At 42.9% G+C, this 21,541-nt stretch overlaps 1 protein-coding gene across 1 annotated transcript in view; it reads left to right on the top strand.

Moving 5' to 3' along the window:
- The window catches only part of LOC110500776 (glucosidase 2 subunit beta), a 274,702-nt gene that overhangs the window by 207,379 nt on the left and 45,782 nt on the right, over positions 1-21,541 (top strand). The window contains exon 13 of the mRNA XM_036958295.2: positions 14,617-14,688. Within this exon, the coding sequence (XP_036814190.2) occupies positions 14,617-14,688 (72 nt within the window). The remainder of the gene's footprint in view (positions 1-14,616; positions 14,689-21,541) is intronic.

Genomic DNA, 21,541 nt, shown 5'->3' with positions numbered 1-21,541 from the left:
TGTCCATAGTCCTGGCTCTGGGGAATACTTCACATTGCTGTCCATAGTCCTGGCTCTGGGAATACTTCACATTGCTGTCCATGGTCCTGGCTCTGGGAAATACTTCACATTGCTGTCCGTAGTCCTGGCTCTGGGAATACTTCACATTGCTGTCCATAGTCCTGGCTCTGGGAATACTTCACATTGCTGTCCATAGTCCTGGCTCTGGGGAATACTTCACATTGCTGTCCATAGTCCTGGCTCTGGGGAATACTTCACATTGCTGTCCGTAGTCCTGGCTCTGGGAATACTTCACATTGCTGTCCATAGTCCTGGCTCTGGGAATACTTCACATTGCTGTCCATAGTCCTGGCTCTGGGGAATACTTCACATTGCTGTCCGTAGTCCTGGCTCTGGGAATACTTCACATTGCTGTCCATAGTCCTGGCTCTGGGGAATACTTCACATTGCTGTCCATAGTCCTGGCTCTGGGGAATACTTCACATTGCTGTCCATAGTCCTGGCTCTGGGAATACTTCACATTGCTGTCCATGGTCCTGGCTCTGGGGAATAGTTCACATTGCTGTCCATAGTCCTGGCTCTGGGGAATACTTCACATTGCTGTCCATGGACCTGGCTCTGGGGAATACTTCACATTGCTGTCCATGGTCCTGGCTCTGGGGAATACTTCACATTGCTGTCCATGGTCCTGGCTCTGGGGAATACTTCACATTGCTGTCCATAGTCCTGGCTCTGGGCCATACTTCACATTGCTGTCCGTGGTCCTGGCTCTGGGGAATACTTCACATTGCTGTCCGTGGTCCTGGCTCTGGGGAATACTTTACATTGCTGTCCATGGTCCTGGCTCTGGGGAATACTTCACATTGCTGTCCATGGTCCTGGCTCTGGGAATACTTCACATTGCTGTCCATGGTCCTGCCTCTGGGAATACTTCACATTGCTGTCCGTGGTCCTGGCTCTGGGAATACTTCACATTGCTGTCCATAGTCCTGGCTCTGGGGAATACTTCACATTGCTGTCCGTGGTCATGGCTCTGGGAATACTTCACATTGCTGTCCATAGTCCTGGCTCTGGGGAATACTTCACATTGCTGTCCATAGTCCTGGCTCTGGGAATACTTCACATTGCTGTCCATAGTCCTGGCTCTGGGAATACTTCACATTGCTGTACATAGTCCTGGCAGCTTAAAAACAAAGGCACATAACGTCCTTCCACAACACAACCCCTGAAACCGCTACAATATCGTATCGCCACCTAAGTATGGTGATATGTCATCGTGAGGTCCCTGGTAATTCAATACATATCGTATCGCCACCTAAGTATGGTGATAATATGTCATCGTGAGGTCCCTGGTAATTCAATACATATCATGTGGCTTTGTGAGGTCCCTGGTAATTCCCAGCCCTGCCCTGCGAGTCATCGTGTACAGTCAGTCGGGTGGTTCACCAGCACACTGACTCTTTCTTTTTGTTTTCTCTCTCTTTCTGACTCTTTTTCCACTCCCTGTCATTCACTGTCCCCTGTATTTCCCACGCCGTCTCCCCTTCCTCTGTCCTTTTCGCTCAGCTTCTCTTTCTCTGCCATCTCTCTCCGTCTGTCTGTGTCCGTCGTTGTTTCTCTCTTTCTTTAGTGTCTTGGCTTAAAGACACGGCTAACCAAACCCTATCCACCTACACCTGCGTTATCTCTGGCTAGCGAGCATTTAAAAAGCACTCCATATTTACAAAGCCTCACAGCTCTTTATTAAGTCTTACACTGCAGCTTTTTCTCTCCCACGTGGAGGCGAGGGCTCAAGGTCTTCAGACTGCCATACCCCCCACACACACACACACCCACCTCCTCCATGCGTAGCCCAGCCGCGTTGTGCTGCGTTGGCTCGATGGATGGCTTTTCCTTACTGAAGGGGAGGAGACAGAGAGACCGGGAGAGAGAGATAGTTACCCCTCCCTCGTCTCTCCGTCTCTCTCTCTCTCTCTCTCTCTATCTCTCTCCCTCCCTCCCTCACTCCCCTCCTCCCTCCCTCCCTCCCTCCCTCCCTCCCTCCCTCCCTCCCTCCCTCCCCCCCAGTATCGAGTGCCATCTGTTTCTGTGTTCATACAAGGATGCTTGTTGTTTAAACACCTGCTTTACTAACTTAATGAATCCTGAGGCTTGCATGAAGGACAATAAAGGAGCGTTGGTTGGGGAATTAGTTTGTTTTTATGGGAGGCTGCTGTGGATTTTTCATGTGGTTTATTTGAGTTCAGTTCTTACTCAGCACTTTAAGTGAAAATAATAGTCGTCGGAAAATAAGACCAACCCAGGTGTAAGTCAGAACAGATGATAAGACCACAACCCAGTTGAAAGTCAGAACAGATGATAAGACCACAACCCAGTTGAAAGTCAGAACAGATGATAAGACCACAACCCAGTTGAAAGTCAGAACAGATGATAAGACCACAACCCAGTTGAAAGTCAGAACAGATGATAAGACCACAACCCAGTTGAAAGTCAGAACAGATGTTCGCACATGTGTTCGATATGTTTATTTCAAGTCATGTCATGCTTATGTATGTGTTGTAAAAGACATGGGCTCCCAGGCAGAGCTTACTGTAAGGCGTCACTGGTAAAAATGGGGCTGGACTGTTGATGTTGAGGGTCTTTTAGTGGATCAAGGAATCCTCAAGAACACCTCTCTCTTCCAATAGAGAGAATACAAGAGAAGGGATTTGGAGACAAGAAAAATACTGTGTGGAAATTTATTTTCATTTTTGTACATTTTTATCCTCTCAATTTGGAGTAAAATACAGGTTTTCCCTCGAGATGTAGTTTTGTTTTGTGTGGGGAGAGGCAGGCACAAAAGGCACCCACAGCTACGCCACATGGCTGCCGACTCAAAACATTTGTTGTGACAAATATCGTTTGGGCTGTGGGTCAAAGCTAGGCCTGGTAATGGTAGATTAAACACTGGATAGGAGGATACACTATTTAGACATTATACACCGTGTTTTCTCTGTTTTCTAGTACGTAGACATTATACACAGTGTTTTCTCTGTTTTCTAGTACATAGACATTATACACAGTGTTTTCTCTGTTTTCTAGTACGTAGACATTATACACAGTGTTTTCTAGTACATAGACATTATACACAGTGTTTTCTCTGTTTTCTAGTACGTAGACATTATACACAGTGTTTTCTAGTACGTAGACATTATACACAGTGTTTTCTCTGTTTTCTAGTACGTAGACATTATACACAGTGTTTTCTAGTACGTAGACATTATACACAGTGTTTTCTAGTACATAGACATTATACACAGTGTTTTCTCTGTTTTCTAGTACATAGACATTATACACAGTGTTTTCTCTGTTTTCTAGTACGTAGACATTATACACAGTGTTTTCTAGTACGTAGACATTATACACAGTGTTTTCTAGTACATAGACATTATACACAGTGTTTTCTAGTACATAGACATTATACACAGTGTTTTCTCTGTTTTCTAGTACATAGACATTATACACAGTGTTTTCTCTGTTTTCTAGTACATAGACATTATACACAGTGTTTTCTCTGTTTTCTAGTACATAGACATTATACACAGTATTTTCTAGTACATAGACATTATACACAGTGTTTTCTCTGTTTTCTAGTACATAGACATTATACACAGTATTTTCTAGTACATAGACATTATACACAGTGTTTTCTAGTACTTAGACATTATACACAGTGTTTTCTCTGTTTTCTAGTACATAGACATTATACACAGTGTTTTCTCAGTTTTCTAGTACATAGACATTATACACAGTGTTTTCTCTGTTTTCTAGTACATAGACATTATACACAGTATTTTCTAGTACATAGACATTATACACAGTGTTTTCTCTGTTTTCTAGTACATAGACATTATACACAGTGTTTTCTAGTACATAGACATTATACACAGTATTTTCTAGTACATAGACATTATACACAGTGTTTTCTAGTACTTAGACATTATACACAGTGTTTTCTCTGTTTTCTAGTACATAGACATTATACACAGTGTTTTCTAGTACATAGACATTATACACAGTGTTTTCTAGTACATAGACATTATACACAGTGTTTTCTAGTACATAGACATTATACACAGTGTTTTCTAGTACATAGACATTATACACAGTGTTTTCTAGTACTTAGACATTATACACAGTGTTTTCTCTGTTTTCTAGTACATAGACATTATACACAGTGTTTTCTAGTACATAGACATTATACACAGTGTTTTCTAGTACATAGACATTATACACAGTGTTTTCTAGTACATAGACATTATACACAGTGTTTTCTAGTACATAGACATTATACACAGTGTTTTCTAGTACATAGACATTATACACAGTGTTTTCTCTGTTTTCTAGTACATAGACATTATACACAGTGTTTTCTAGTACATAGACATTATACACAGTGTTTTCTCTGTTTTCTAGTACATAGACATTATACACAGTGTTTTCTAGTACGTAGACATTATACACAGTATTTTCTCTGTTTTCTAGTACATAGACATTATACACAGTGTTTTCTAGTACATAGACATTATACACAGTGTTTTCTCTGTTTTCTAGTACATAGACATTATACACAGTGTTTTCTCTGTTTTCTAGTACATAGACATTATACACAGTGTTTTCTCTGTTTTCTAGTACATAGACATTATACACAGTGTTTTCTAGTACATAGACATTATACACAGTGTTTTCTAGTACATAGACATTATACACAGTGTTTTCTAGTACATAGACATTATACACAGTGTTTTCTCTGTTTTCTAGTACATAGACATTATACACAGTGTTTTCTAGTACGTAGACATTATACACAGTGTTTTCTCTGTTTTCTAGTACATAGACATTATACACAGTGTTTTCTAGTACATAGACATTATACACAGTGTTTTCTCTGTTTTCTAGTACATAGACATTATACACAGTATTTTCTAGTACATAGACATTATACACAGTGTTTTCTAGTACATAGACATTATACACAGTGTTTTCTAGTACATAGACATTATACACAGTGTTTTCTCTGTTTTCTAGTACATAGACATTATACACAGTGTTTTCTAGTACATAGACATTATACACAGTGTTTTCTCTGTTTTCTAGTACATAGACATTATACACAGTGTTTTCTAGTACATAGACATTATACACAGTGTTTTCTCTGTTTTCTAGTACATAGACATTATACACAGTATTTTCTAGTACATAGACATTATATACAGTGTTTTCTCTGTTTTCTAGTACTTAGACATTATACACAGTATTTTCTAGTACATAGACATTATATACAGTGTTTTCTCTGTTTTCTAGTACTTAGACATTATACACAGTATTTTCTAGTACATAGACATTATACACAGTGTTTTCTAGTACGTAGACATTATACACAGTATTTTCTCTGTTTTCTAGTACATAGACATTATACACAGTGTTTTCTAGTACATAGACATTATACACAGTGTTTTCTCTGTTTCCTAGTACATAGACATTATACACAGTGTTTTCTAGTACATAGACATTATACACAGTGTTTTCTCTGTTTCCTAGTACATAGACATTATACACAGTGTTTTCTCTGTTTCCTAGTACATAGACATTATACACAGTGTTTTCTAGTACATAGACATTATACACAGTGTTTTCTCTGTTTTCTAGTACATAGACATTATACACAGTGTTTTCTAGTACATAGACATTATACACAGTGTTTTCTCTGTTTCCTAGTACATAGACATTATACACAGTGTTTTCTAGTACATAGACATTATACACAGTGTTTTCTCTGTTTCCTAGTACATAGACATTATACACAGTGTTTTCTCTGTTTCCTAGTACATAGACATTATACACAGTGTTTTCTAGTACATAGACATTATACACAGTGTTTTCTCTGTTTTCTAGTACATAGACATTATACACAGTGTTTTCTAGTACATAGACATTATACACAGTGTTTTCTCTGTTTCCTAGTACATAGACATTATACACAGTGTTTTCTAGTACATAGACATTATACACAGTGTTTTCTCTGTTTCCTAGTACATAGACATTATACACAGTGTTTTCTCTGTTTCCTAGTACATAGACATTATACACAGTGTTTTCTAGTACATAGACATTATACACAGTGTTTTCTCTGTTTTCTAGTACATAGACATTATACACAGTGTTTTCTAGTACATAGACATTATACACAGTGTTTTCTCTGTTTTCTATTACATGGACATTATACACAGTGTTTTCTCTGTTTTCTAGTACATAGACATTATACACAGTGTTTTCTAGTACATAGACATTATACACAGTATTTTCTAGTACATAGACATTATACACAGTATTTTCTAGTACATAGACATTATACACAGTGTTTTCTCTGTTTTCTAGTACATAGACATTATACACAGTGTTTTCTCTGTTTTCTATTACATGGACATTATACACAGTGTTTTCTCTGTTTTCTAGTACATAGACATTATACACAGTATTTTCTAGTACATAGACATTATACACAGTGTTTTCTAGTACATAGACATTATACACAGTGTTTTCTCTGTTTTCTAGTACATAGACATTATACACAGTGTTTTCTAGTACATAGACATTATACACAGTGTTTTCTCTGTTTTCTAGTACATAGACATTATACACAGTGTTTTCTAGTACATAGACATTATACACAGTATTTTCTAGTACATAGACATTATACACAGTATTTTCTAGTACTTAGACATTATCCACAGTGTTTTCTAGTACATAGACATTATACACAGTGTTTTCTAGTACATAGACATTATACACAGTGTTTTCTCTGTTTTCTATTACATAGACATTATACACAGTGTTTTCTCTGTTTTCTAGTACATAGACATTATACACAGTGTTTTCTAGTACATAGACATTATACACAGTATTTTCTAGTACATAGACATTATACACAGTATTTTCTAGTACATAGACATTATACACAGTGTTTTCTCTGTTTTCTATTACATAGACATTATACACAGTGTTTTCTCTGTTTTCTAGTACATAGACATTATACACAGTGTTTTCTAGTACATAGACATTATACACAGTGTTTTCTAGTACATAGACATTATACACAGTGTTTTCTCTGTTTTCTAGTACATAGACATTATACACAGTGTTTTCTAGTACATAGACATTATACACAGTATTTTCTCTGTTTTCTATTACATAGACATTATACACAGTGTTTTCTAGTACATAGACATTATACACAGTGTTTTCTAGTACATAGACATAATACACAGTGTTTTCTCTGTTTTCTAGTACATAGACATTATACACAGTGTTTTCTAGTACATAGACATAATACACAGTGTTTTCTCTGTTTTCTAGTACATAGACATTATACACAGTGTTTTCTAGTACATAGACATTATACACAGTGTTTTCTCTGTTTTCTAGTACATAGACATTATACACAGTGTTTTCTCTGTTTTCTAGTACATAGACATTATACACAGTGTTTTCTCTGTTTTCTAGTACATAGACATTATACACAGTGTTTTCTAGTACATAGACATTATACACAGTGTTTTCTAGTACATAGACATTATACACAGTATTTTCTAGTACATAGACATTATACACAGTGTTTTCTAGTACATAGACATTATACACAGTGTTTTCTCTGTTTTCTAGTACATAGACATTATACACAGTGTTTTCTAGTACATAGACATTATACACAGTGTTTTCTCTGTTTTCTAGTACGAAGACATTATACACAGTGTTTTCTAGTACATAGACATTATACACAGTGTTTTCTCTGTTTTCTAGTACATAGACATTATACACAGTGTTTTCTAGTACATAGACATTATACACAGTGTTTTCTCTGTTTTCTAGTACGAAGACATACACAGTGTTTTCTAGTACATAGACATTATACACAGTGTTTTCTCTGTTTTCTAGTACATAGACATTATACACAGTGTTTTCTAGTACATAGACATTATACACAGTATTTTCTCTGTTTTCTAGTACGTAGACATTATACACAGTGTTTTCTAGTACATAGACATTATACACAGTATTTTCTCTGTTTTCTAGTACATAGACATTATACACAGTATTTTCTAGTACATAGACATTATACACAGTGTTTTGTAGTACATAGACATTATACACAGTTTTTTCTAGTACATAGACATTATACACAGTATTTTCTAGTACATAGACATTATACACAGTGTTTTCTCTGTTTTCTAGTACATAGACATTATACACAGTGTTTTCTAGTACATAGACATTATACACAGTATTTTCTAGTACATAGACATTATACACAGTGTTTTCTAGTACATAGACATTATACACAGTGTTTTCTAGTACATAGACATTATACACAGTGTTTTCTAGTACATAGACATTATACACAGTATTTTCTAGTACATAGACATTATACACAGTATTTTCTAGTACATAGACATTATACACAGTGTTTTCTAGTACATAGACATTATATACAGTGTTTTCTAGTACATAGACATTATACACAGTATTTTCTAGTACATAGACATTATACACAGTATTTTCTAGTACATAGACATTATACACAGTGTTTTCTAGTACATAGACATTATACACAGTGTTTTCTCTGTTTTCTAGTACATAGACATTATACACAGTGTTTTCTAGTACATAGACATTATACACAGTGTTTTCTCTGTTTTCTAGTACATAGACATTATACACAGTGTTTTCTCTGTTTTGTAGTACATAGACATTATCCACAGTGTTTTCTAGTACATAGACATTATACACAGTATTTTCTAGTACATAGACATTATACACAGTATTTTCTAGTACTTAGACATTATACACAGTGTTTTCTAGTACATAGACATTATACACAGTGTTTTCTCTGTTTTGTAGTACATAGACATTATCCACAGTATTTTCTAGTACAAGACATTATACACAGTGTTTTCTAGTACGTAGACATTATACACAGTGTTTCTCTGTTTTCTAGTACATAGACATTATACACAGTGTTTTCTCTGCAACATTTACCCAGTCAGAAAGCGGAGGAGGACAACATTCGACATGAAAGGATAAATGTTTAAACGGAACTCTTGGAGACAAGAAACATTTAAGCAAACATCCTTATGAACGAAGAACTCCGTGTCCAATCACTTCCCTCTCTCTACCCCCCCTCTCTCTACCTCTACCCCCTCTCTCTACCCCCCCTCTCTACACCTCACCCCCTCTCTCTACCCCCCTCTCTCTCTACTCCTTCTCTCTCTCTATACCCTCTCTCTCTCTACCCTCTCTCTCTATCTATCCCCCTCTCTCTCTACCCCTCTATCTCCTCTCTCTCTACACCTCTCTCTCTCTCTCTCTCTACCCCCCCTCTCTCTCTACTCCTTCTCTCTCTCTATACCCTCTCTCTCTCTACCTCTCTCTCTATCTATCCCCCTCTCTCCCTACCCCCTCTATCTCCTCTCTCTCTACCCTCTCTATCTCGACCCTCTCTCTCTCTCTACCCCTCTCTCTCTTTACCCCCTCTCTCTCTCTATACCCCTCTCTCTCTTTACCCCCTCTCTCTCTCTACCCTCTTTCTCTCTCTACCCCCTCTATTTCCTCTCTCTACCCCTCTCTACCCCTCTCTCCCCTTCTCTCTCTCTACCCCCTTTCTCTCTACCCCCTCCCCCTATCTCCTCTCTCTCTACCACCCCTCTCTCTACCCCCCTCGCTCTACCCCCCTCTCTACCCCCCTCTCTCTCCCTCTACCCCCCTCTCTCTATCTCCTCTCTCTCTACCCCCCTCTCTCTACCCCCCCTCTCTCTACCCCCTCTCTCTCTCTCTCTCTACCCCCCTCTCTCTATCTCCTCTCTCTCTAACCCCCTCTCTCTACCCCCCCTCTCTCTCATACCCCCTCTCTCTCTCTCTCTACCCCCCCCTCTCTCTCTCTACCCCCCCTCTCTCTCTCTACCCCCCCTCTCTCTCTATCCCCTCTCTCTCTCTCTACCCCCCTCTCTCCCTCCTACCCCTCTCTCTCTCTCCCCCTCTCTCTCTCTATCCCCTCTCTCTCTCTCTACCCCCTCTCTCTCCCTCTATCCCCTTCTCTCTATCTCTCTCTCTCTACCCCCTCTCTCTACCCCCCCTCTCTCTCTACCCCCTCTCTCTCTCTACCCCCCTCTCTCTCCTCTACCCCCCCTCTCTCTCTCTACCCCCTCTCTCTCTATCCCCCTCTCTCTCTACTCCTCTCTCCTATACCACCTCTCTCTCTCTACCCCCAATCTCTCTCTACCCCTATCTCTCTCACTACCCCCCTCTCTCTCTCTATCCCCTCTCTCTACCCCCCCTCTCTCTACTCCTCTCTCTCTATACCCCCCTCTCTCTCTACCCTCTCTCTCTCTTACCCCCCCTCTCTCTCTATCCCCCTCTCTCTCTACTCCTCTCTCTCTACCCCCCCTCTCTCTCCTCTACCCCCTCTCTCTCTACCCCCCTCTCTCGCTCTACCCCCTCTCTCTCTCTACCCCCCTCTCTCTCTCTCTAACCCCCCTCTCTCTCCCTCTACCCCCCCCCTCTCTCCCTCTACCCCCCTCTCTCTCTTTACCCCTATCTCTCTACCCCCTCTCTCTCCTCTCTCTCTCTTTCTACCCCCTCTCTCTCCTACCCTCTCTCTCTCTCTCTCTCTCTCTCTCTCTCTTCCCCCCTCTCTCTTTACCCCCCTCTCTCTCTACCCACTCTCTCTTTTTACCCCTCTCTCTTTTTAACCCCTCCCTCTCTTTACCCCCCTCTCTCTTTACCCCCCTCTCTCTCTACCCACTCTCTCTCCCTACCCCTCTCTCTCTTTACCCCTCCCTCTCTACCCCCTCTCTCTCTACCCCACCCCTCTCTCTACCCCCCTCTCCCCTTCTCTCTCTCTACCCCCTCTATCTCTACCCCCTCTCTCTCTATCCCCTCTCACTCTATACCCCCCCTCTCTCTCTACCCCCTCTCTCTCTCTCTACCCCCCCTCTCTCTCTATCCCCCTCTCTCTCTACTCCTCTCTCTCTACCCCCCCTCTCCCTCTACACCCCCTCTCTCTCCCTCTACCCCCGTCTCTCTCTCTCTCTCTCCCCCGTCTCTCTCTCTCTCTTCCCTTACCACCATCTCTCTCTTCCCCTCTCTCTCTCTAGCCCCCTCTCTCTCTCTCTTCCCCGCTCTCTCTCTACCCCCCCTCTCCCTCTATCCCCCTCTCTCTCTACCCCCCCTCTCCCTCTATCCCCCTCTCTCTCTATCCCCCTCTCTCTCTACCCCCATCTCTCTCTACCCCGCTCTCTCTCTACCCCCCTCTCCCTCTATCCCCCTCTCTCTCTACTCCTCTCTCTCTACCCCCTCTCTCTCTACCCCCTCTCTCTCTACCCCCCCTCTCTCTACCCCCCCTCTCTCTCTACCCCGCTCTCTCTCTACCCCCGTCTCCCTCTATCCCCCTCTCTCTCTACTCCTCTCTCTCTACCCCCTCTCTCTCTACCCCTCTCTCTCTCTACCCCCCCCTCTCTCTACCCCCCCTCTCTCTAACCCCCCTCTCTCTAACCCCCACTCTCTCTACCCCCCCTCTCTCTATCCCCCCCTCTCCCTCTCTTCTCTGATATTCATCGTTTTCTTTCATCTTTCTTTTTCCTCTCTCTGCTTTTGACCCCTCCCCCTCCCCGACCCACATCCACTTTCACTTCAACCTTTCTTCCACCCCATCCCTTGCTCTTTCTCTTCCCCTCTCTCACTCTCTTTCATTTTGGTTGACTTGGCCTCTTCCTTTCCTTTTGTATTAGTCAATGCATTGGTTCAAATGTCAAGAACAAACCCTGCTGGCTTACCTCTGTCCTTTTCTCCATCCAGTTCTTTGATCAGTTTACTGGAGCTCTTCTCTGTCTTTTCCACTCTCTGGCGCTCACTAGCCAACGTTAACAACGGCCTGCACTAATTGCTAGCTTCTCCAGTCTCCTGAGTCTGGGTAGAAAAGCTGTGCGTGGCCACCAGTGGCTCCTTGACAGAGAGTTGAGACAAAATGGTGGCCAACAGGGCTTTGTTCAATAATGCTGGCCTGTGTGCGTTCGTCTTCGTACCTTCCTCATATAGCTATGTGACAGAAGGGATACACAGTACCAGTCAAAGGTTTGGACACACCTACTCATTCAAGGGTTTTTCTTTATTTTTACTATTTTCTACATTGTACAATAATAGTGAAAACATTAACACATATGGAATCATGTAGTAACCAAAAAAGTGTTAAACAAATCTAAATATGTTTTATATTTGAGATTTTTCAAAGTAGCCACCCTTTGCCTTGATGACAGTTTTGCACACTCTTGGCATTCTCTCAACCAGCTTCACCTGGAATGCTTTTCCAGCAATCTTGAAGGAGTTCCCACATATGCTGAGCACTTGTTGGCTGCTTTTCCTTCAATCTGCGGTCCAACTCATCCCAAACCATCTCATTTGGGTTGAGGTCGGGTGATTGGGGAGGCCAGGTCATCTGATGCAGCACTTCATCACTCTCCTCCTTTTTGAAATAGCCCTTATACAGCCTGAAGGTGTGTTTGGGGTCATTGTCCTGTTGAAAAACAAATGATAATCCCACTAAGCGCAAACCAGATGGGATGGTGTTTTACTGCAGAATGCTAGATAAATTCTAAATAAATCACAGACAGTGTCACCAGCACAGCACCATAATATACCACCTCCTCCATGCTTCATGTGGGAACCGCATGTGGAGAGATCATCCATTCACCTACTCTGCGTCTCACAAAGACATGATGGTTGGAACCACAAATCTCAAATTTGGAGTCATCAGACCAAAGGACAGATTTCCACCGGTCTAATGTCCATTGGTAACTCTGGGTCTTCCTTTCCTGTGGCGGTCCTCATGAGAGGCAGTTTCACCACAGCACTTGATGGTTTTTACGACTGCACTTGAAGAATCCTTCAAAGTTCTTGAAATGTTGTGTTAAAGTGACCTTCATGTCTTAAAGTAATGATGGACTGTCATTTATTTTTGCTTATTTGAGCTGTTCTTGACATAATATGGACTTGGTCTTTTACCAAATAGGGCTATCTTCTGTATACCACCCCTACCTTGTCACAACACAAATGATTAGCTCAAACACCTTAAGAATGAAAGAAATTCCACAAATTAGCTTTTAACAAGGCACATCTGTTAATTGAAATGCATTCCAGGTGACTACCTCATTTAGCTGGTTGAGAGAATGCCAAGAGTGTGCAAAGCTGTCTTCAAGGCAAAGGGTGGCTACTTAAAAAAATTAAAATAAATAAATAAATAAATAAAACATATATTTTGATTTGCTTAACACTTTTTTGATTACCACGTGATTTCACATGGTATTTCATAGTTCTGAAGTCTATTATTCTACAATGTTGAAAATAAGTAAAATGATAATGAACCCTTGAATGAGTAGGTTGTGTCCAAACCTTTGACTGGTACTGTGACTGGTACTGGTACTGTGACTGGTACTGGTACTGTGACTGGTACTGGTACTGTGACTGGTACTGGTACTGTGACTTGTACTGGTAATGGTACTGTGACTAGTACTAAGACTGGTACTGTGACTGATACTGGTACTGTGACTGGTACTGGTACTGTGACTGGTACTGGTACTGGTACTGTGACTGGTACTGTGACTGGTACTGTGACTGGTACTGGTACTGTGACTGGTACTGGTACTGGTACTGTGACTGGTACTGTGACTGGTACTGTGACTGTGACTGGTACTGTGACTGGTACTGGTACTGTGACTGGTACTGTGACTGGTACTGTGACTGGTACTGTGACTGGTACTGGTACTGTGACTGTGACTGGTACTGTGACTGGTACTGTGACTGGTACTGGTACTGGTACTGTGACTGGTACTGTGACTGGTACTGTGACTGGTACTGGTACTGTGACTGGTACTGGTACTGTGACTGGTACTGTGACTGGTACTGTGACTGGTACTGGTACTGTGACTGGTACTGGTACTGTGACTGGTACTGTGACTGGTACTGTGACTGGTACTGGTACTGGTACTGGTACTGTGACTGGTACTGGTACTGGTACTGTGACTGACTGGTACTGTGACTGGTACTGTGACTGTGACTGGTACTGGTACTGTGACTGGTACTGTGACTGGTACTGGTACTGTGACTGGTACTGGTACTGTGACTGGTACTGTGACTGGTACTGTGACTGGTACTGGTACTGTGACTGGTACTGTGACTGTGACTGGTACTGTGACTGGTACTGTGACTGGTACTGGTACTGTGACTGGTACTGTGACTGTGACTGGTACTGTGACTGGTACAGATTAAGCCTAGTCCTGATATTAAAAAGCAATCTCGATATCCATTGAAAATTATATTTTAGTCCAGGCTTAATCTGTGTCTGGGATACTGTGCCAATGTGTCTTCCACATCCATATATTTTTCTAACTGAACATATAACTGTACACATCAATGGAGATTAGTGCAGATATGTAGAGTGAAAATTACACTATTCTGTGTTCAACAGGACATGGTGAAAGTAACTATTTTTCAAAAAAAAATATTTTTTTGTTCTATTCTTCTCTGAAGGTATATTTACGAGCTGTGTCCCTTCAGTCAAGTAACGCAGAAGAGTGCTTCAGGAGAAGTGGTGTCCTTAGGGTGAGTACCTCGTTAACGTTCACCGGTGTTACCACAGTTTCAACCTGTGCCGGTTTCCACCTCGTGACGCCATGGCTTTTTGGAGGACTCTTGGAATGTTCAGCTATCCTCTTTAAAAGCCATCCCTGGCTAACCGCAATTAAGTCCTATTTTTTAAAAAGGCTATACGTGTTTAAATCAATCTCTTTCACCTTCTCGAAAAAAAAAGGAATTAATATATGTTCAACAATGTGCCTGCTATATTTATTTGGGATGTGTTGTTCTCACATGCCAGTCCCAAAAACTCCTTGATCATTGTTATAATGTTGCGTGTGGATTAAGACCAATATTTCTGCCCGATATTGATCTTTTTATTGTTCTTCAACATCTGTTAGGCTACATGTGACCTTTAATCAATTGCTAACAAATCTCTATTACGGTTATCATACATTTTGATCAATTGCAAAAGGGGGGGGGTGGACTTCATATACTGGACTGGGTTGTATTTCTGTGAAGGGTTTCCATTTCATCTGAAGGGTTAAAGTAAAGGCCTTTTAGTTTCTCCCAAGGGGTTGGATCTGTGATAAGGGGATCTGTGGTATGGGGATCTGTGGTATGGGGATCTGTGGTAAGGGGATCTGGGATAAGGGGTTCTGTGATAAGGAGATCTGGGAAAAGTGGATCTGTGGTAAGGGGATTTGGGATAAGGGGTTCTGTGGTAAGGGGATCTGTGGTATGGGGATCTGTGATAAGGGGATCTGTGATAAGGGGATCTGTGGTAAGGGGATCTGTGGTATGGGGATCTGTGGTAAGGGGATCTGGGATAAGGAGATCTGTGGTATGGGGATCTGTGGTATGAGGATCTGTGGTAAGGGGATCTGGGATAAGGGGATCTGTGGTAAGGAATTTGTGGTAAGGGGATCTGTGATAAGGGGATCTGTGGTATGGGGATCTGTGGTATGGGGATCTGTGGTAAGGAATTTGTGATAAGGGGATCTGGGATAAGGGGATCTGTGGTATGGGGATCTGTGGTATGGGGATCGGTGGTAAGGGGATCTGGGATAAGGGGTTCTGTGATAAGGAGATCTGGGATAAGTGGATCTGTGGTAAGGGGATTTGGGATAAGGGGTTCTGTGGTAAAGGGATCTGTGGTAAGGGGATCTGTGGTATGGGGATCTGTGATAAGGGGATCTGTGATAAGGGGATCTGTGATAAGGGGATCTGTGGTAAGGGGATCTGTGGTATGGGGATCTGTGGTAAGGGGATCTGGGATAAGGAGATCTGTGGTATGGGGATCTGTGGTATGAGGATCTGTGGTAATGGGATCTGGGATAAGGGGATCTGTGGTAAGGAATTTGTGGTAAGGGGATCTGTGATAAGGGGATCTGTGGTATGGGGATCTGTGGTATGGGGATCTGTGGTATGGGGATCTGTGGTAAGGAATTTGTGATAAGGGGATCTGGGATAAGGGGATCTGTGGTATGGGGATCTGTGGTATGGGGATCTGTGATAAGGGGATCTGTGGTATGGGGATCTGTGGTATGGGGATCTGTGGTAAGGGGATCTGTGATATGGGGATGTGTGATTGGATCTATGATAAGGGGATCTGGGATTGGATCTATGACAAGGGGATCTGGGATTGGATCTATGACAAGGGGATCTGGGATTGGATACTACCCACCACTGCGACCTGTACGCTCTCGTTGGCTGGCCCTCACTTCATACCCGTTGCCAAACCCACTGGCTCCAGGTCATCTACAAGACCCTGCTAGGTAAAGTACCCTCTTATCTCAGCTCGCTGGTCACCATAGCAGCAGCCACCTGTAGCACGCGCTCCAGCAGGTATATCTTTGGTCACCCCCAAAACCAATTCCTCCTTTGGCCGCCTCTCCTTCCAGTTCTCTGCTGCCAATGACTGGAACGAACTACAAACATCTCTGAAACTGGAAACGCTTATCTCCATCACTAGCTTTAAGCACCAGCTGTCAGAGCAGCTCACAGATTACTGCCCCTGTACATAGCCCATCTATATTTTAGCCCAAACAACAACCTCTTTCCCTACTTTATTTATTTTGCTCCTTTGCACCCCATTATTTCTATCTCTACTTTGCACATTCTTCCACTGCAAATCTACCATTCCAGTGTTTTACTTGCTATATTGTATTTACTTCGCCACCATGGCCTTTTTTTGCCTTTACCTCCCTTATCTCACCTCACTTGCTCACATTGTATATAGACTTATTTTTCTACTGTATTATTGACTGTATGTTTGTTTTCCTCCATGTGTAACTCTGTGTTGTTGTATGTGTCGAACTGCTTTGCTTTATCTTGGCCAGGTCGCAATTGTAAATGAGAACTTGTTCTCAACTTGCCTACCTGGTTAAATAAAGGTGAAATAAATAAATAAGGGTATCTGGGATTGGATCTATGATATGAGGATCTGGGATTGGATCTATGGTAAGGGGATCTGGGATTGGATCTATGGTAAGGGGATCTGGGATTGGATCTATGATAAGGGGATCTGAGATTGGATCTATGGTAAGGGGATCTGGGATTGGATCTATGGTAAGGGGATCTGTGATAAGGGGATCTGGGATTGGATCTATGATATGGGAATCTGGGATTGGATCTATGGTAAGGGGATCTGGGATTGGATCTATGGTAAGGGGATCTGGGATTGGATCTATGGTAAGGGGATCTGGGATTGGATCTATGATAAGGGGATCTGGGATTGGATCTATGGTAAGGGGATCTGGGATTGGATCTATGGTAAGGGGATCTGTGATAAGGGGATCTGGGATTGGATCTATGATATGGGAATCTGGGATTGTATCTATGGTAAGAGGATCTGGGATTGGATCTATGGTAAGGGGATCTGGGATTGGATCTATGGTAAGGGGATCTGGGATTGAATCTATGTTATGAGGATCTGGGATTGGATCTATGGTAAGGGGATCTGGGATTGGATCTATGATAAGGGGATCTGGGATTGGATCTATGGTAAGGGGATCTGGGATTGGATCTATGGTAAGGGGATCTGGGATTGGATCTATGGTAAGGGGATCTGGGATTGGATCTATGGTAAGGGGATCTGGGATTGGATCTATGGTAAGGGGATCTGGGATTGGATCTATGGTAAGGGGATCTGGGATTGGATCTATGGTAAGGGGATCTGCGATAAGGGGATCTGGGATTCGATCTATGATATGGGAATCTGGGATTGGATCTATGGTAAGGGGATCTGGGATTGGATCTATGGTAAGGGGATCTGGGATTGGATCTATGATAAGGGGATCTGGGATTGGATCTATGGTAAGGGGATCTGGGATTGGATCTATGATATGGGGATCTGGGATTGGATCTATGGTAAGGGGATCTGGGATTGGATCTATGGTAAGGGGATCTGGGATTGGATCTATGGTAAGGGGATCTGGGATTGGATCGATGGTAAGGGGATCTGGGATTGGATCTATGGTAAGGGGATCTGGGATTGGATCTATGGTAAGGGGATCTGGGATTGGATCTATGGTAAGGGGATCTGGGATTGAATATATGGTAAGGGGATCTGGGATTGGATCTATGGTAAGGGGATCTGGGATTGGATCTATGGTAAGGGGATCTGGGATTGGATCTATGGTAAGGGGATCTGGGATTGGATCTATGGTAAGGGGATCTGGGATTGGATCTATGGTAAGGGGATCTGGGATTGGATCTATGGTAAGGGGATCTGGGATTGGATCTATGGTAAGGGGATCTGGGATTGGATCTATGGTAAGGGGATCTGGGATTGAATATATGGTAAGGGGATCTGGGATTGGATCTATGGTAAGGGGATCTGGGATTGGATCTATGGTAAGGGGATCCGGGATTGAATATATGGTAAGGGGATCTGGGATTGGATCTATGGTAAGGGGATCTGGGATTGGATCTATGGTAAGGGGATCTGGGATTGGATCTATGGTAAGGGGATCTGGGATTGGATCTATGGTAAGGGGATCTGGGATTGGATCTATGGTAAGGGGATCTGGGATTGGATCTATGGTAAGGGGATCTGGGATTGGATCTATGGTAAGGGGATCTGGGATTGGATCTATGGTAAGGGGATCTGGGATTGAATATATGGTAAGGGGATCTGGGATTGGATCTATGGTAAGGGGATCTGGGATTGGATCTATGGTAAGGGGATCTGGGATTGGATCTATGGTAAGGGGATCTGGGATTGGATCTATGGTAAGGGGATCTGGGATTGAATATATGGTAAGGGGATCTGGGATTGGATCTATGGTAAGGGGATCTGGGATTGGATCTATGGTAAGGGGATCTGGGATTGGATCTATGGTAAGGGGATCTGGGATTGGATCTATGGTAAGGGGATCTGGGATTGGATCTATGGTAAGGGGATCTGGGATTGGATCTATGGTAAGGGGATCTGGGATTGGATCTATGGTAAGGGGATCTGGGATTGGATCTATGGTAAGGGGATCTGGGATTGAATATATGGTAAGGGGATCTGGGATTGGATCTATGGTAAGGGGATCTGGGATTGGATCTATGGTAAGGGGATCTGGGATTGGATCTATGGTAAGGGGATCTGGGATTGGATCTATGGTAAGGGGATCTGGGATTGGATCTATGGTAAGGGGATCTGGGATTGGATCTATGGTAAGGGGATCTGGGATTGGATCTATGGTAAGGGGATCTGGGATTGGATCTATGGTAAGGGGATCTGGGATTGGATCTATGGTAAGGGGATCTGGGATTGGATCTATGGTAAGGGGATCTGGGATTGGATCTATGGTAAGGGGATCTGGGATTGAATCTATGGTAAGGGGATCTGGGATTGGATCTATGGTAAGGGGATCTGGGATTGGATCTATGGTAAGGGGATCTGGGATTGGATCTATGGTAAGGGGATCTGGGATTGGATCTATGGTAAGGGGATCTGGGATTGGATCTATGGTAAGGGGATCTGGGATTGGATCTATGGTAAGGGGATCTGGGATTGGATCTATGGTAAGGGGATCTGGGATTGGATCTATGGTAAGGGGATCTGGGATTGGATCTATGGTAAGGGGATCTGGGATTGGATCTATGGTAAGGGGATCTGGGATTGGATCTATGGTAAGGGGATCTGCGATAAGGGGATCTGGGATTCGATCTATGATATGGGAATCTGGGATTGGATCTATGGTAAGGGGATCTGGGATTGGATCTATGGTAAGGGGATCTGGGATTGGATCTATGATAAGGGGATCTGGGATTGGATCTATGGTAAGGGGATCTGGGATTGGATCTATGATATGGGGATCTGGGATTGGATCTATGGTAAGGGGATCTGGGATTGGATCTATGGTAAGGGGATCTGGGATTGGATCTATGGTAAGGGGATCTGGGATTGGATTGATGGTAAGGGGATCTGGGATTGGATCTATGGTAAGGGGATCTGGGATTGGATCTATGGTAAGGGGATCTGGGATTGGATCTATGGTAAGGGGATCTGGGATTGAATATATGGTAAGGGGATCTGGGATTGGATCTATGGTAAGGGGATCTGGGATTGGATCTATGGTAAGGGGATCTGGGATTGGATCTATGGTAAGGGGATCTGGGATTGGATCTATGGTAAGGGGATCTGGGATTGGATCTATGGTAAGGGGATCCGGGATTGAATATATGGTAAGGGGATCCGGGATTGGATCTATGGTAAGGGGATCTGGGATTGGATCTATGGTAAGGGGATCTGGGATTGGATCTATGGTAAGGGGATCTGGGATTGGATCTATGGTAAGGGCATCTGGGATTGGATCTATGGTAAGGGGATCTGGGATTGGATCTATGGTAAGGGGATCTGGGATTGGATCTATGGTAAGGGGATCTGGGATTGGATCTATGGTAAGGGGATCTGGGATTGAATATATGGTAAGGGGATCTGGGATTGGATCTATGGTAAGGGGATCTGGGATTGGATCTATGGTAAGGGGATCTGGGATTGGATCTATGGTAAGGGGATCTGGGATTGAATATATGGTAAGGGGATCTGGGATTGGATCTATGGTAAGGGGATCTGGGATTGGATCTATGGTAAGGGGATCTGGGATTGGATCTATGGTAAGGGGATCTGGGATTGGATCTATGGTAAGGGGATCTGGGATTGGATCTATGGTAAGGGGATCTGGGATTGGATCTATGGTAAGGGGATCTGGGATTGGATCTATGGTAAGGGGATCTGGGATTGGATCTATGGTAAGGGGATCTGGGATTGAATATATGGTAAGGGGATCTGGGATTGGATCTATGGTAAGGGGATCTGGGATTGGATCTATGGTAAGGGGATCTGGGATTGGATCTATGGTAAGGGGATCTGGGATTGGATCTATGGTAAGGGGATCTGGGATTGGATCTATGGTAAGGGGATCTGGGATTGGATCTATGGTAAGGGGATCTGGGATTGGATCTATGGTAAGGGGATCTGGGATTGAATCTATGGTAAGGGGATCTGGGATTGGATCTATGGTAAGGGGATCTGGGATTGGATCTATGGTAAGGGGATCTGGGATTGGATCTATGGTAAGGGGATCTGGGATTGGATCTATGGTAAGGGGATCTGGGATTGGATCTATGGTAAGGGGATCTGGGATTGGATCTATGGTAAGGGGATCTGGGATTGGATCTATGGTAAGGGGATCTGGGATTGGATCTATGGTAAGGGGATCTGGGATTGGATCTATGGTAAGGGGATCTGGGATTGGATCTATGGTAAGGGGATCTGGGATTGGATCTATGGTAAGGGGATCTGGGATTGGATCTGTCCACCGGTGGACATTGGTCTTGTATCAAGGTGTTTCGGTGCTACGGTATGAAAGGGGTACACTCA

This window comes from Oncorhynchus mykiss, chromosome 21 (assembly GCF_057628025.1).
Source record: "Oncorhynchus mykiss isolate SJ-2025 chromosome 21, ASM5762802v1, whole genome shotgun sequence".
Taxonomy (NCBI): Eukaryota; Metazoa; Chordata; class Actinopteri; order Salmoniformes; family Salmonidae; genus Oncorhynchus; species Oncorhynchus mykiss.
Note: the sequence above shows the minus strand (reverse complement) of the source record. Positions and strands in the feature narration are given on the sequence as shown.